The following is a 15360-nucleotide window of genomic DNA, read 5'->3' as shown; positions in this document are numbered from 1 at the left end:
CAATCCTCCTGTAATTTTTCAAACTAAATTGCAAGTGGAAAGACTTAGATAGGGTATCCTGGGGGAACCACATAAACTCCAGCTAATTATGGTATTCTTAAATTGTGCTTTAATGAGCTTCCCAAAGCCAAGAAAGAATTGATTGGCATTCTCAAGAGTAAGGTGAAAATTTCAATTTAAACATGACTGCTTGAAGAGTTCCTTGACTCTTGAGTTCACTCTTCAGTATATCCAAACTATCAAAAATGTGAATTTACAGGTGCAAAACTGACCCATCTTGCAAGAATGCTTAAAGAGCTTTATTGGATTTACATTGCAGATATGCATTAGAACGTGATACAGAATTTTGTCTTATGCCATTTTATACCTGGCCTCTTGTACCCCAAGAACGTGATGATGTAGATCCAAAAGTGTAATGTCAGAGGGGCATTGAGGTATAAAATTAGAAACATACTATGCTTCTATAAGGTCATGACTTCAATGATGTGATTTGTTCTGAAATGAAACCCCCCTGTAAAGATGTTTCATTATAGCCACAGTTCATGAGTTAGTAAACCCTTATCTGAGAACTTTGACTGGAGAATTAAGAGAATTTCCCATAATGTTGTGAGTGATCTGTCCTTTGAATCAGGGCGCTTGTCCTGTGCAGTTAACCTATTTGCAGGATAAAAGGAATTTCCTTTATGATTTCTGTTAATCTAGTCACCAGAGCAACAAGCTTTCCAAAACAGCTAATATAGAAGGATATTTGCATAAGGTGGGTTAGGAACCCAAACTGAAATCTTCCCTGGTACTTCGGACTGCAAGGTGAAACCAAACAGAAGCAGTTACATCAAAAAGCACCTTCTTTGTGGCACTTCCTGTTTGTCCTGTTATCACTGATTGTACTCATTTATGGAAACACCCTGAAAGAATGGGGATCCTTTGGCTCATGGGCCAAATTCAGCTCACAGGGGCTTTCCCTCCTTCCTGTTACTCCTCTTGCCTGCCCCCCATCCCTTCTGCTGTCCCCATTAAGAGAGGGCAAAAAGCTTATCATTGATCTGCTGCTCGATGCGGATCTGTCCATTCCCTGGCTTCAGTGCTGGGTAGTGTTGTGTGCATAGAGAAGGGGCAGGGGAGAGAAAAAGTGTTCAAGAGAGAGAGAATATTGAGTAAGGCTTGTCAACAGATGGTTGAGCCATATGGGACAGTGGCCCATTCACCCATTTACTGCTGGCATGTGGACCCCAGTATCCCAATCCATGGTCAGTTTGGCTCTCTGGGTGAAAGCAGTTTCCTTGATTCTGTCCTAAAAGGAGAAGGAGAGTGCTGATGTAACCCCCCCCCCCCCCGCCCCTGCAAGGCTGCAGTCCTATGCATATATAGGCAGAAATATGCATGGAGAGTTGTAGATCTGTTTAGTGTCAATGATTTAATTATTTGCATAGTTCCATTAAGGTACACAAGGAAACACAAAGCCCTATTAAAATAGTGGGTTGTCTTAGTCCAGTCAATTTGTTTGAGCAAGCTAATGCCAATGTTATATTAGTACCACCCAGTATCTTAAAACAGTAGCTGCATTTTCATATACTGCTAAATCCTTCCAAGTTTGAGACTGATATTATGTATTTGTATTTATTCTTACAGACTGCCTGTCCACCATTAATTTTTCAAGGCAAAGTACCTGCTCTACTATGAGATGACTTTAAACCAGGGCAAATCCCCACAGAACTTAAACCCACTTTACAGACCCCTTGGAGAGGGGAAATAGAGGCATCATTAGCGTGATTTACTGTGAGGCATCACAGCATGATAGAAGTCAGTCAATGAAAACAAAGTAGCCTTTAGGCTACAAATAAAACACAACATGGCGAGAGATGTATTGAGCAATAGCATGAGAAATAGGCAGTTCTTTTAATGGAAGAAGACGGTGTTTTTCATAGCTTTTCCAGTTCATGCTAGAGCAGGCATTTAAGAAACCTTTCTCATGAAGGAACGGGAAGTATTAGTATTTGCACTGGACAGGCTGGAATCATTTGGGGCTGCTTCTGCAGGGATGGCTGCAATGTCTTTCTTTGCATTGTGCGACATCATTCCGCTAAAGGTGGCATGTTTGTTTTAACATAGAAACAATGCTGCCTGTAACAGAGGCTGTCCTGCTGTATACAATAAGATGTTGTTCTTTTCTATTTCCAGAGAGTTTGTCAAACATTTTATTGATTTTCCTAAGCCATTATTTGCTGTGGTGAACGGGCCAGCTGTTGGGATCTCTGTAACTGTCCTTGGGCTATTTGACATTGTATATGCTACTGACAGAGTAAGTCTTCTGCATGAGTGCATCCTGTCTCCAGTATTAAGCCCTCGTACAAATAGAATTAGGATACAGTTTTATTTATCTGATTTGTAGACTGCAGTACTTTCCCAACAGAGACTCAAGGCAGCTCTCAGTAAGAACAGTAAAATTACAGTAACATGCACTTTAAAAATGGTTAGATCAGCTTTCCTGCCCATTTGTGCTATTTGTGACGATTAACAAAATTGAAGAGACTGCTGGAAGAAATTTGCTTTCCTCTCCTGTAAGCTCATTTAAGCATCCATAGCCAAGATGGCATATCACTCTTCCCTCATTCTCTTTGGTTATGAGAAGTGTCCACTTTGAAGGGCCTTCCCCCAGCAGGTATAGGAAGGGCATGATGGGTGGGGTGAGGAAGATGTGAGGAAGAACTTCCCCAATTACTCCCTTTTGACTGCAAGCTGAAATTAGAGAATTTTCTGTCTTTTTCTTTGTACTTGTCTGCTCTCAGCAGCTAAGGTTCAGATAGAAAGAGCTTTGCATGAACTTTGGACAGAAAATATTTTTGTACAATTTTTTTTCCTGAGTTGATCCAAATTAGAATTAGTGTAGCTAAATTGATCAATTACCTCTCATTCTTTTCTATCTCATCACATATGAGAATATAGAAAACTTTCTGTTCATATAAGTTGTCAGATTTATGAACCTCAATGTTGTGGATTATTCAGATTCCATTATTATTAACTCTGTCATTCATCTAGAGAACTTTGAACTCCAGAATGTTAAGTAATGCCCAAAAACATGTTTGTTCTAGATGACAATTGTTCAATTGTGTCTGAGAGGTCAGAGGCTGGCTTTACTACTCTTTTGTGTAATATACAGAGGGCAGAAACATTGACTTCTGTAGCAAGAACCACATATATTATCTAACTGCATTTTTAGAAGCCCAGTAATGTCCACAAGTCAAGCATATCTCTAATGCAATTGCAATTATTACCCAAAATGTATAAGGACAACTAGACCATGCATCATGTAATTTGAAAGTGGAAAGTTAACATTGTAACTGAAGAGTCTTTTTTTTCCTTCCACAGGCAACTTTTCACACACCCTTTAGTAATCTGGGTCAGACCCCAGAAGGATGTTCATCATATACGTTTCCAAAAATTATGGGCTTAGCCAAGGTAAGATACCTATATTTTGTCTGATGGTTGTTTGGGGAGAATGTCCTTCTTAGTCTATGCTTAGATAGATTGATTAAATAGTAAAAAGGGGGTCAAACTATGTCACAGGAAAATATTACTTTATTTGACACAACATGGCCTGGCTACCATTGCACCTTCGTCTGAAATGTCAGTTCACCTACTAGACAGCATGCTAATAGGTATGCTGTCCTGTACTCACAACTAGTTGGTGTATATGATTACTTTGGTACCCATCTCAGTACTAGATTTTGGCCCCCAGCTCACTCAACACTGTAAAGCATGCATCCTCACAACCCTTCCAGCAACTGAGAATGCTACAAACTAAAAGCGGTCATATGGAGTTGCCTTATTCCAGGTCAAAGTCTACTTGTCAGTAGACTAGTCTGACCCTGTTTCTTTGGGGTCTCAGGCTGAGATTTTTTCCCTTATTGCCTACTCCCCGATCCTTTTAGCTAGTTATGTCATGGACCAAATCTGGGACTCCCAGCATGCCAAGTATATACTCTGACCACTCAGTGATAATCCCTGGCTGATATATTTAACAGAGAACAACAAAGTTAGCAGGCTACAGTGAAAGCACAAGTTATACATTGCTCTGTTTTTTGCTAGTATTTTACCCAAGAAACAGTTCCTTGTTTTTCTTCCATGCAGGCCAATGAGTTGCTGCTTTTCAACAAGAAGCTAACTGCTGCTGAAGCCTGTTTGCAGGGGCTTGTGACAGAAGTTTTCCCTGACAACATCTTCCAGAAAGAAGTGTGGACAAGGCTGAAAGCTTATGCAAGCCTTCCCAGGAATGTTAGTGTTACTTGTGTCCTACACTTGCAAGCCTATGGTTTGCTCAGATTCTTTCTAATGTGTTCTAATAGTTCATTTGCTGCAGATCTTTGCAAACTTTTCACATTTAATTCTAGTGATTTTCCAACCTACCCCATAATACTTTCATAGAGACAGGATACAACATAGATTGAACTGTGCTTGACATCCTCAAGGCTGGGTGCCTGGTACAAGTTTTCTGTTGCTCAGGGTCACAAAAAGAAAAACAGAAAAATAAGATTTATACAGAAAAACAGTATATAAATCAAAATATATGTGGGGTGTGGAGCATAAATTGCCAGCACTTTGACTTTATTGTATGCATTTGTGAAAATGTTCTCAAAATTTGTATTTTCATCCTTTAGTGTTTGGGGAAAATGCACATTTTTGTTTGGGGGAATATGCACTTTTTAAAATTCACATTTTTCCCAACGTGCAATTTTCCTGGAAAGAAAGATACTTTCATTCAGACTGCAAACAAGATGAAAACAAGCTTCAAAGAAGTATTTGAGAAAATTCAACAAACTCAAAGGGTGTTTACCCATGCTTATTATAATCTGTTTCTTGCATGGAGTAGCACAGAGTGAGTTCATTGCATTATACTATGCCATGCATGTAGGCATAGGCTAGAACTGCAGCAAACATGATCCAAAAATGGATTGGTTGCCAGGTAATACTAATATGGAGGCATTGAGAAGGAAATGTCTTTCCACTACAGCTCTATCCTAGGAGGTTACTTCCAGTGTTGGAGTCCAGTTGCAGGGAAATGGTTGAGCAGAGAGATTGCCTGGGGAACACACAAGTAGGGGGGAGCTAGACAGCCCCCTTTCCCTTGCCAATTCTTCTTGTAGCTCTCATTCTTCAGTCCTTGTTTCTCAATGTGCATTAACATTACTAGCCAAACATGATTTAGAACTTTGTTTGCACTTTGTAATATGTAGCTTCAGGCTTAGAGAAATGCAGTTTGAAACCATTTTCCATGCAAAATGTGAATTTTTAATTTTTCTGTTTCTTTCCTTAGTCCTTGGCACTCTCCAAGCAGCTAATAAGAGGCATGGAAAAGAAAACACTGTATGAAGTTAATTCTCAAGAGTGTGAGCGTCTCAAAGAAAGATGGCTGTCTGATGAATGCATGAATGCCATAATGAACTTCTTTCAGAAGAAGTCAAAGCTCTAATCTCTTCCTAACCAAGCAAAATAAATTGATGCAAACTAGTTTCCATCCCTTTAGTACCAGAAGAATGGTTCTTCAATTAATACTTTGGATAAATATCCAAATTGTGCCTTAACTCTGACAAAAGTAATCCATTTAATATATTGATGATATGGTTGCTAAAGACACTACGTTGCTAATGTTGCAGAAGTTTTGTCTTTTTGGAATTTGGGTCTTTTGTATTTGGACATGAATTTGTGGTGCCAAAAACATCGCATGCCTTTGTCTGGGCCATTAGCTGGAAAAGCACTCACTGCTTTGCATGCAGAGCGGATCTCTTTGAATTTGACAATGACTGTTTGTCTTCCAAAGGGTGTAATTGATTCAATGTCACCAAATTTTCCAAGCTCTTCAATAACCAACTGTTGGTCATATTGAGTTGACATACTCTTTGGTGTCCATCTATTATACAAGTAGAGAAAAAGAAGACAACATTATATGTGTTAGAAAACATGAACTAAAATACTTACAAATGCTTGTGGTATGGACAAATACTTTATCACTGTATAACACTTCCATGTGTTTTGCTCTGTTATATGACATTTCATTAGTTCCATGGGTTAATAGAATTCTTTAAAAATGTGAGGGACACTTGTGACATCTTTTAGCTTCTCTCTCTCTCTCTCTCTCTCTCTCTCTCTCTCTCTCTCTCACACACACACACACACACACACACACACAGAGAGAGAGAGAGAGAGAGAGAGAGAGGGAGGGAGGGAGGGAGGGAGGGAGGGAGGGAGGGAGAGACTAAAACAAAAGCCCTGGGAGAGAGCGTGTGCGTGTGTATCCTTTATCCTGTATTATTTTCTTAGTGAAAATCCCATCTACAGCTGTTGTTTTCCCCATTAGGGAAAACAAATATGTATGAAAAATATACAACTTCAGCTACCCCAGTAGTTGTAGCAATTATAGTCTGGAGCAGAAGTTAGTGTAGGCATTTACATCTTTCTCTGTTGGACACTGCAAATTGAGAAACAATAACAACTAGGATTTGTTTAGCTTTCACAGAAGGCAAAACCTGGGTAGTACATTTTTCATCCAAATGCCTGCAAATAACATCTGCAATTTATTGAACCCTGCTCCAGATCACTCCCAGTTCAGTAGTTCCTTTTCAATTACACTTAATTTACAATCTCTTGCTTGTTTCCTTTCCCCCACTCATTTCTTCCTTTCCCCATTTCTCTTTATTACCCCCATGGAAGACCCCTATACACACACATCTTGCAACTAAACTTAGAAGAAACATTTTCATTAGCACGAGTTGAAATTTTTTCTAAGCTTAATTACCTTGAGGGGATAGGGAAGAGTATTCCAGAATGAGGGGAGCGGAGGGTTAACCCTTTCCTTCCCAGCTGCATTCTTTGAAAATTACCCCTTGTATGGCAATTATATTAAGAAAGAAATATTTTCTTGCCATCAGCAGGCAGTCAGAGAGTAGATTGTGTCTGGGAGGTCTTCTGGAAACAGCTTTGGGACCAGGGCTCTGTGATCCCAGGCCTAGCAGTGCCACCAGATGACATGCCTTTAATAAGACAAAGGACTTACTGGGAAAGGGATGAACAGTTCCCCCCAGCCCCGCATACACATAAGCCTATGTACCAGACTTCTCACAGCCACTAAAGATAAATTCATACACCAGGGAAATACTTTTGAGAAAACATTTCTGTGACTGAGGAACCTGAATAGTTTGATATTTAAACAATAAATTCTATATACACCAAGATATAGTTTATTGGGAGTATTTAATTCAGTTAATGTTTCCTAAATTAGTTGTATTTTCAAACCATACAGGATAAAATGCAGAACATACTAGGCCAACTCACTCAAGTGGTGTTTGATACCACTTCTTTGTGTTCATACAAAACAAGTTTGGGAATTTTCAAATACCAGGAATCTCGTTTGTGGCCTAATGAACTGGAACTTACACTTAGCCGTACCTTAAACCAGCCAAAGAAGTATATGGCAAGCAATAAAATTGTCAAATTGATGTGCTGAGATGTGGGGAGCTGGTCTTTTGCACAACCAGATTGTGCGGGGTTGCATATCCAAGAAAGTAATAGGGAGAACACATCATGAAGGTTGCATATACATAATCCATTCACTGAAAAGCATTATTAAAATGGAGAAGCTTTTGGATTTACATTGTTCTTTCTTTAGAAGATTTGTGCTTTGATTCTTTCCTGTTCCAAGACCTCAACATAGTCTTCAGTTCCATCTTCCTGTAGATTTTTCTTCTGTACAAGAGCTGTTTTGTGCAGCATGAAACATACCCTAGAGTATATTTGGAATTCTATTTTGTTCCACTGTTTCCAGTGTTTTGACAAGTATAAATTGGATAGGGTGTTCTGTTACAGAGAGAACATTGCATAAGAAAGTGTGACCTGATTATTTCCTGGCTGTTCATTTAGTTTTTCATTTTGGAGTCTCAATTTTTTTTACAGGTAGATACTTTTCAGAATTTTAACAATAGACTTTATAATTAGCTGCCAGATGAATAGCGTTAGAGTCTGAATGTTAAGTTTTTAATACTCTCTCTGACTTGGCTAAATGCTAAATGTAGAATGGATGAATAGAAGTGAACTCCTTTAAGACACGAGAAGGTACCAAAGAAATAACGAGTATTAGCAAAGAACTGGAATATCTGAGTTCCTTCTGTATTTCTTTGGTATGTCATTAGATTTTAGGTTTATTGTAAAGCAGAGGCAAATACATTAGTAAAATTCACTGTTTCTCTGGAACATTGTGCAAAGATGAAAAAAACACACTGCTTCTATAAGGAACAATTACTGTGGCATATTGTCAGCCTTTTATTGACACTGCTTCTGTGCCTAGACAGGGAAAAATGCAGCTGAAGTTTTTCTTCGACCTGGAGATCAGGTGAGATTTTTCCCAAATAGGCCCATACCGGCAAAAGCTGTAACTAGAACTAGGTAAGTAATAGAAATAGACCACCCCCCCTCCTAACCAACTGCTTGGGAATAGATGAAGTGTGGATCAATATTGGGGATGAAATTAATGGTTGCATAACATGAAAAAGGAGCAAGATGAACACTTGAAGATGCTCTGGTTTTCTTTTGACTCAACACATCATCGATAGCATAGTGTATCTGAAGAGAAACTCTGAAATCTGGTATTGATGTATCTCTTTGTCAGTTAGGGTCCTGATCTGAAAAAGAATTTGCTGCAGCCCTGTGCAGACCTATGCATGAATAACCCTAGCTAGATGGAGAACACACCATTCCCATCTCTGTATCTGGGGTAGCATATATAGAATGCTTTTTTAAATGCTAAAATCCTAGATTCACCACCCCCCACCCTTTCCCTGCCAAATAGCTGATCAACTGGCTTTAAAATCTTAAAATAGATTCTATATACCTGGCTTCAGCAGCTTTGTAATCTACCCATTGCTTTGGGGTGGCAATGTTCCTTTCCATCTGTCATCGAGCAAACAAATGCTTGCCAATTTAGTTTAAATATCTTCAACTATTTACTTCAAAAATTACTTCAGTTTCCATTGCAGTCATAAAAATCTATCAGTCTGGAATTGAATTAAGTTGCTTACATAGTTTAGAAGCTAATGGCATAAACACCCATTGGTACATTATTAGACTCTAAACAGATTTATAATTTCTATAATCCTTGTTTCTGGGAGAAAAAAAATGGCCATGTAATAATCCTGGAATAAATTCATTCATAGTTCTCATGCAAGAGAAAGGAGGTCAGCTGATCTGGTAGTACATAACTTTTTTGCTTATGTAAATTCAGGATCTCCTTTCCCAATCTGGAGAAAAGAGTGATCAGACTTATATGCTTAGGAATGGGGGCAGGGGGATCCCCTGAGCATATTAAGGTTAGACAAGAAATGTAAGCAAAAGCACAGGGAGCAAGTTGACTAAATAAGCAACATACAGCACATATATAATAACACACACACAAGATACTGTATCACATCCTACCTTGCAACTACAGTGGCCAGTGGAGCATCCTGCCTGTACACTCCAAAGGCTTTGTGTTCCTTGGCAACCTTGTTGGAAAAGGATCTTTTTGGTAGGGGCATATGTTCTGGCTTTGGTGTACAATAAACCTCCCGCGGTAGTTCATCCATTGTAAACTTTTCGAAGTAGGAAAGCTTATAACCTGAAGAGGGAAAACAGAAAATGTCTGCAATTTTAAGTATGGTTGTGCTGGTTAAGTTTGCTGTTTTTTGCTGGCTCAGCTCCTGTGCTTTTAACTGCAGCCCAACACACAGAAAGTTGGCAGGCAATGCTTTCTCCAGCAAGCTCCCTGCCAAGAAATGCTTTGGCTACTAAACTGATGTTAAAGGTTTGGGTTTTGCTTTGTTTTTTTAAGTGGCAATATTAGTAATGCTGAGTTGATATATATTCAATTTGCAACTGATGGACAGCATTTATTCTTAGATCTGATATAAACATGATTATCCTGGAACTCAGCCACTGGGATTGTCCTCCATGTGCTGATCAAATTGTCCATCTGTATTTGACATCTGCTGCCTTGTGTACAGGAAGCTGAGGATCCTGCATCCCACTGATGACAGTCTCCTGGGACCGCTGGTCTTCACTCATGCAGCCTACTTGTTCTATCTAGAATATGGTGGATGTGAGAAAGATGAGGAAGAATATGAGGTGCAACAGCAGCCAGTTAGGAAGGGGTTCCACTGAACCTCAAAAACCTGGAGTCAGCACTGCTATGTCTTTTAACCATTCCCCTTGGCTTTGCTGGTTCTTACCCAATTCATTGCATTCTTTTGTCGTTCGTTTCATCATTGCAAAAATCTGTAGCATGAATTTCTAGAGGCCTACTGCTTTGATACAATTGGGATGTACAGTTGCAAGCAAACTGTACAATTTTTGTACTGTTATAACTGTAAGGGAACTGGGCACTGCTAATATTATAATGGCTTACGGTGCAATCCTTCACATGTTTATGCAGAACTCAACCCGATTAGCCTCAAGGGAACTTCCACTCAAGTAAGCGCATTGAAGGAAAAACTGCTGTCTACACACTTTTAGGGACAGGATACAACAGATTTCATGCCTCTAAAGCCTGGAAATAGCACACTACAGTGGAGACACTGTTTACATCTGGTGCAAATGAGCTATGTAACTCTTAGGTTTCAACAAGCACAAGTTTAATATGCAAGAAATGAAGCCCCCCCCCCCCACCAAAAAGGTGACCTGCACACATGGGCTTTTGGCTGCACACATGGGCTTTTGGCTTCATTTCTTCCCACTATGCAAACACCCCTATGTGCACAAACATACATGTGTTGGAGCAGGAATTGGGGGGAAAGGATGCTGTTAATATTTGCAATAACTTAGTTTTGATAGGATGATATCTTTCTGAATAATGGGGTGCATTAAACTTTGGGGAGGGACAAGAAGGGCCTGTATATTTGTTTTACCAATAACATGTAATGGTAAGGGAATGGTCATGGCAGCCCTCCATCAAGATTCTTTAATTAAAAATGCACCATTTAATGCCTCTTGCCCTCTGTTTTCACATTCAGACATGTGTGGGTTTTCTTTTTCAATCTTTTTTCAAGCAGGTTTTTACTTGTTTTACTATTACATTTCTTAAAGTCTCCAGCAAATTAAATGCTCTTTCCTCCAAAATATTAAATTAGATTTTTCCAGATGGGCAATGTTAACGTTTTCCTTATCTAGGGAGGATTAATTTTATTGAAATATAATCCTTTCTTTATCCCACTTCAGACATTTATTTTATCTTCTCCTACTTAATCTGAAGTAGCACAGGCCTTCATTATCACTGATATTATTAAAGAGTAGACACAACTTTTCAGGCTGCACTGCTAAGAAGTTGCGCCTTGAGGCATTGATTTTCTCAGATTCTAAACCAACCATGTAAAAGCTACATTAGTATGTGACAACATGGTATAATGATATTGCCCTTTGGTGATCATCCCCTTCAGCATGGGGTGTCATCCTTATGTAGTAAATATTTTCAGTTCTTAGGCTATGTATAAGTTCTTTACTTATAGCTGCACCTGCCTTGTCCCGAAGCTAATTAAACAGTGCCAATCTTTGTTGCATTTAAAACTTATTGAGTATCATGCTTAGAAATCTCTTTCCTTCAGCAAATGTTTTCACGTTTCTGTCTAGGATTACCAACTTCTTAAAAATGATCATGCTTCTTTGCCTTATTAGCGGCTTGACCTGCAGAAATTCACATCCTTATTCCAACCAATGTACAGTGCATACAATGAATGTATGTAGCAACACATACATTTTTCTTGATCTTCACAAGAACACTGAAGCAGAATCTCCTTTAGTGGATCTTTCAAATTAACATGAAGTGCAGAGAGCTTCAAGAACACCTGATTTATCTCATCCTGCTTATCACAGCCCTTCAATTCCTGATAGATGACTAGTGGTGGTAGATTCAGACTAGATCTTGTTACAGGCCTCTTCCTTGAAGTGAGACTCCCCTTCTTTGTCCTTTGCAGATATGTGGCTAGAGATGGAAAGTTCACACACGATCTCTTCGGGGCCATCATCCTGGAAATTATTCCTTACTTCCTCCTTTCTTTTTTAGCATGGGATTTTAAAGAAAGTATATCACCCAGTGAAAAACTTGATACATTTCTCTTTTACTGATGCCTCTCCAAGGCTTTTTTTTTTTCCTTTGATGATGGAAAGCTATGCAATCCAGGTGTCACAACTGCAGTGTGACATCACGGGCAGAAATGGGGTGGAGGGAGAAAAAAGCAACTATATTATAGTAAACTTAATGTTGGTAGCCAATAAGTTATGTGTGTTCTCCAACCACTGCCAGCTAAATGTGGCTCCAATGAAAAAAAAGGCGAGCTATGTAGATGAATGTGTATAAGCTTTCACCTACTCCTGGTTTTGTTAGAGCAGCTTTGGTCATACACTTCACATATCATAAATGGTTTTATTGTACATTTAGCATCTTGCATTAAAATGTTTTTCTAGGTCGCATTCGCAATAGCCTCATAAGCAGATGATTCACTCTTTTTAAACCTTTCTTCTTACTCTGTAGAAAGAGCTATAATCATTGCATTCGAATGAAATATGCAACAAATGCCTGACTTTTCTGAATGTATCTTCTAATTACTGCCTGCCATGGTCAGTATGTACCTACACTAGTGCTCCTGGCACATTATTTTTTCTTTAGTCTTTTTCTGCCCCAGGACTTAACCTCAGTTTTTCATTCAGGCCTACCATGTCCTTCTCAAAGCTGCAGGCCTTGATTGATACTTAAAAATGAATTGGCATAATTACACTGATACATCCAAGCAGCTGCCAGTGTTTCCCTTTCATTCCATACAACAAGTGGGGGAAAAACTGGAGATCATGAAGTACCTGGCTGATACAGAGTGGCCAACTACAGCTTAAATGTAAAATGTAATTAACAGAAGAAATTAAGTTGACCAAGTGAACAGGGGTATTTCTAGATGAGGTATTTAGCATACAGTTCCACTGCAGAATTGTGAGAAGGGAAGGCAAAGGTTTAGATGGTGTCTTCTACTTTTAAATCTTCACTGTTTACCCACTGCTTCCATTATTTTTCTTTACACTAAAAAAAAATCTGTCAGGGAGGAAAAAAACGAATAGCTACACAATGTCCTTTGCTTGTTGTTACTAGGAGACCTTCATGTGGAAACACTTCAGTGTTATCTAGTCAAGAGGGATGGCCAACAGGTCTATCCAAACTAATGTAGTTTACTAAGGAACTTTTTTTCTGTGAAAAACTGAAGTACTTAACAGGAAAAACTGGTGACAAATGCATGGACAGTATATTGCCTTTTGTGAAAATATCAGTAACAGATGAACTGTTAGTGGCTGGAGAGGAAAAGTGCCAGTCTAGATTGGCCCCCAGTCTTTCAAAACTAACTTTTTTCCACAGGACATCAGGATTAATTATTAATTTCTGTTAGCTTTGTAGGGACATATTATTGAACCTTACAGTAAAACCCAAAATCATTAAATTTAAAACATTAGAGGAAGTGGAAACAGTCATTTTCATTCCTTTTATAGATTACTTTGTGACAATCATTTTCTTCAATGATAAAATTATAACCTTTGTGGATTATCAATGGTAAAGGAAAGTCTCCTGTAAAAATAGTAATGTGGAGCAAGAAATAATGTGGAGGAAAAGAAAATAAGATTATAATGGAAATTCATGTATAACCTTTATCTCACAGGAAATATTACAACTCATCACGGTAATAATAACAGAAGGTAGAATATTTCAGGTCAAATCCATTAGTAGTTAATAAAATACTATAACTTCTTAAATCATTACCTTCATTACTTGGCCCAATTCCAGGTGCTCCAATCTATTTATAGCGATATATTGAATTTCTTACAAAATTCAATACACAGTAGTCTTATTTCTTCTATTCAAGAGACTATGATCAATTCGAGACAGATATGACTACTGTTTTACATCCAAGATTGCCAACACAACAGTTACTTGCAAGAAAATCTCACCGAATTTAGTGCTGAGTATAAAGAAAAATACATATGCAAGTTTAATCAAGGAAGATGTTATGAAAAGATGCTTGAACTAAAATAAAGCAGGTGTTGGAAATATGGGGATACACTGAAATCTCTACTACATTCCAGATAGATTTGCATAATTGTGGCCTTGAGGAGAACTTGAAAACTGAGAAAATGCCAGATTACACTGAAGATTATTGGTCATTCGGCCCATCTGTCTCTTCAAGAACTTTTGTCTTACCTAAGAAACTGCTAGAACTCCTGTGGATGCCTAGTTCCAGGAAAGTATGTAAAGGATTGCAGCTTAAGTGTGCCAAGTGCAACTTAAGTGTACTCCGATGCCTTTAAGCAGAGCCTAATGCAAAGAACTTTAATGGGGCACTTTTCCAGGCACAAAGATGGAAAGTGATAGAAATATATTTACCTACTTATTTATGTCGAGTTGCTATTAAAGATATGAAAATCCAATATGAATTAAGTTTACAATAATTAAGATCTGAGTATGTTCTGAAAAGGCAGGTGTATCATAAAAGAATGCAGCGCCTTTAAAAAAAAGTTATACAGTCACTTGGGATCATTAGAGTGGTGTACACCCTGAATTACTGACAGTTTGACTGTAAGAACTGACTCCACCGGAAAGCATTTTGATCGGAAGAGAAGTGTGGAAGTTCTGTTGTGGATCTCATCAATAGTGGCTTATTTACAGATTGAAGTTATCATGTGATATTGTAGTGACAAAAAGGGACTTTATGTAATCAAGACTAGTAGATGTAATGTTGGATAGTGTTGACCAAAAGTATGGTTTCTTTTAACAAAGGTATTAACTGCAGACAATGTAGAAGGTATCTCATTTCAGTGAGTGAGACAGAGGGAGAGATTGAGAGACAGAGAGAGAGAGAGATGCAGGGTGCATCTGCAAATGACTGTCAGAAGAGTGGGTCCTAGAGCAAATTAAGCTAGAAATTTCCCTGGAAGCAAAAAGGTTAAAATGGAAGCTGTCATAGTTTGGGCACATCAGGAGAAGGCAAGGCTCACTGCAGAAGACAATCATGCTAAGGAAAACTGAAGGCAGAAGAAGAAAATGAAGACTAAATATGAGATAGATTGTTTGAATAAAAGAAACTGCAGCCTTGGATTTCCACAGCAGGACTGTGAAGGACAATGCATTCTGGAGGTCTTTTATTCATAAGGTCACCAAAAGTTGGAGATAACTTTGACAACACAGATCAACAACAGCAACTACAAATAGGACAAAAGTTTTCATCTCAGAGTACAGGCAGAAAGTGTTTGCTTTGCTCTGAAATTGCTTAATATCATGGTATAGCCATCTTGGATTAATTATATGTGACATGG

The 15360-nt window shown here is 38.5% G+C and overlaps 1 protein-coding gene across 3 annotated transcripts in view; it reads left to right on the top strand.

Annotated features, from left to right (window-relative positions):
* Nucleotides 1–5512, top strand: part of LOC123020611 (enoyl-CoA delta isomerase 2-like) — a 55763-nt gene extending 50251 nt beyond the window's left edge. For all 3 annotated transcript variants that reach the window (XM_044424535.1, XM_044424536.1, XM_044424537.1), the window contains exons 7-10: nucleotides 2179–2299; nucleotides 3367–3456; nucleotides 4129–4272; nucleotides 5312–5512. In XM_044424535.1, the coding sequence (XP_044280470.1) occupies nucleotides 2179–2299; nucleotides 3367–3456; nucleotides 4129–4272; nucleotides 5312–5467 (511 nt within the window). In that variant the 3' untranslated portion in view covers nucleotides 5468–5512. The remainder of the gene's footprint in view (nucleotides 1–2178; nucleotides 2300–3366; nucleotides 3457–4128; nucleotides 4273–5311) is intronic.
* Nucleotides 5513–15360: the final 9848 nt, after the last annotated feature.

Source organism: Varanus komodoensis, unplaced genomic scaffold, assembly GCF_004798865.1.
Source record: "Varanus komodoensis strain SLA01 unplaced genomic scaffold, ASM479886v1 scaffold14_3, whole genome shotgun sequence".
In the NCBI taxonomy this organism is placed as follows: domain Eukaryota; kingdom Metazoa; phylum Chordata; class Lepidosauria; order Squamata; family Varanidae; genus Varanus; species Varanus komodoensis.
The sequence above is the reverse complement of the archived record's forward strand: the minus strand, read 5'-3'. Positions and strand labels throughout refer to the sequence as shown.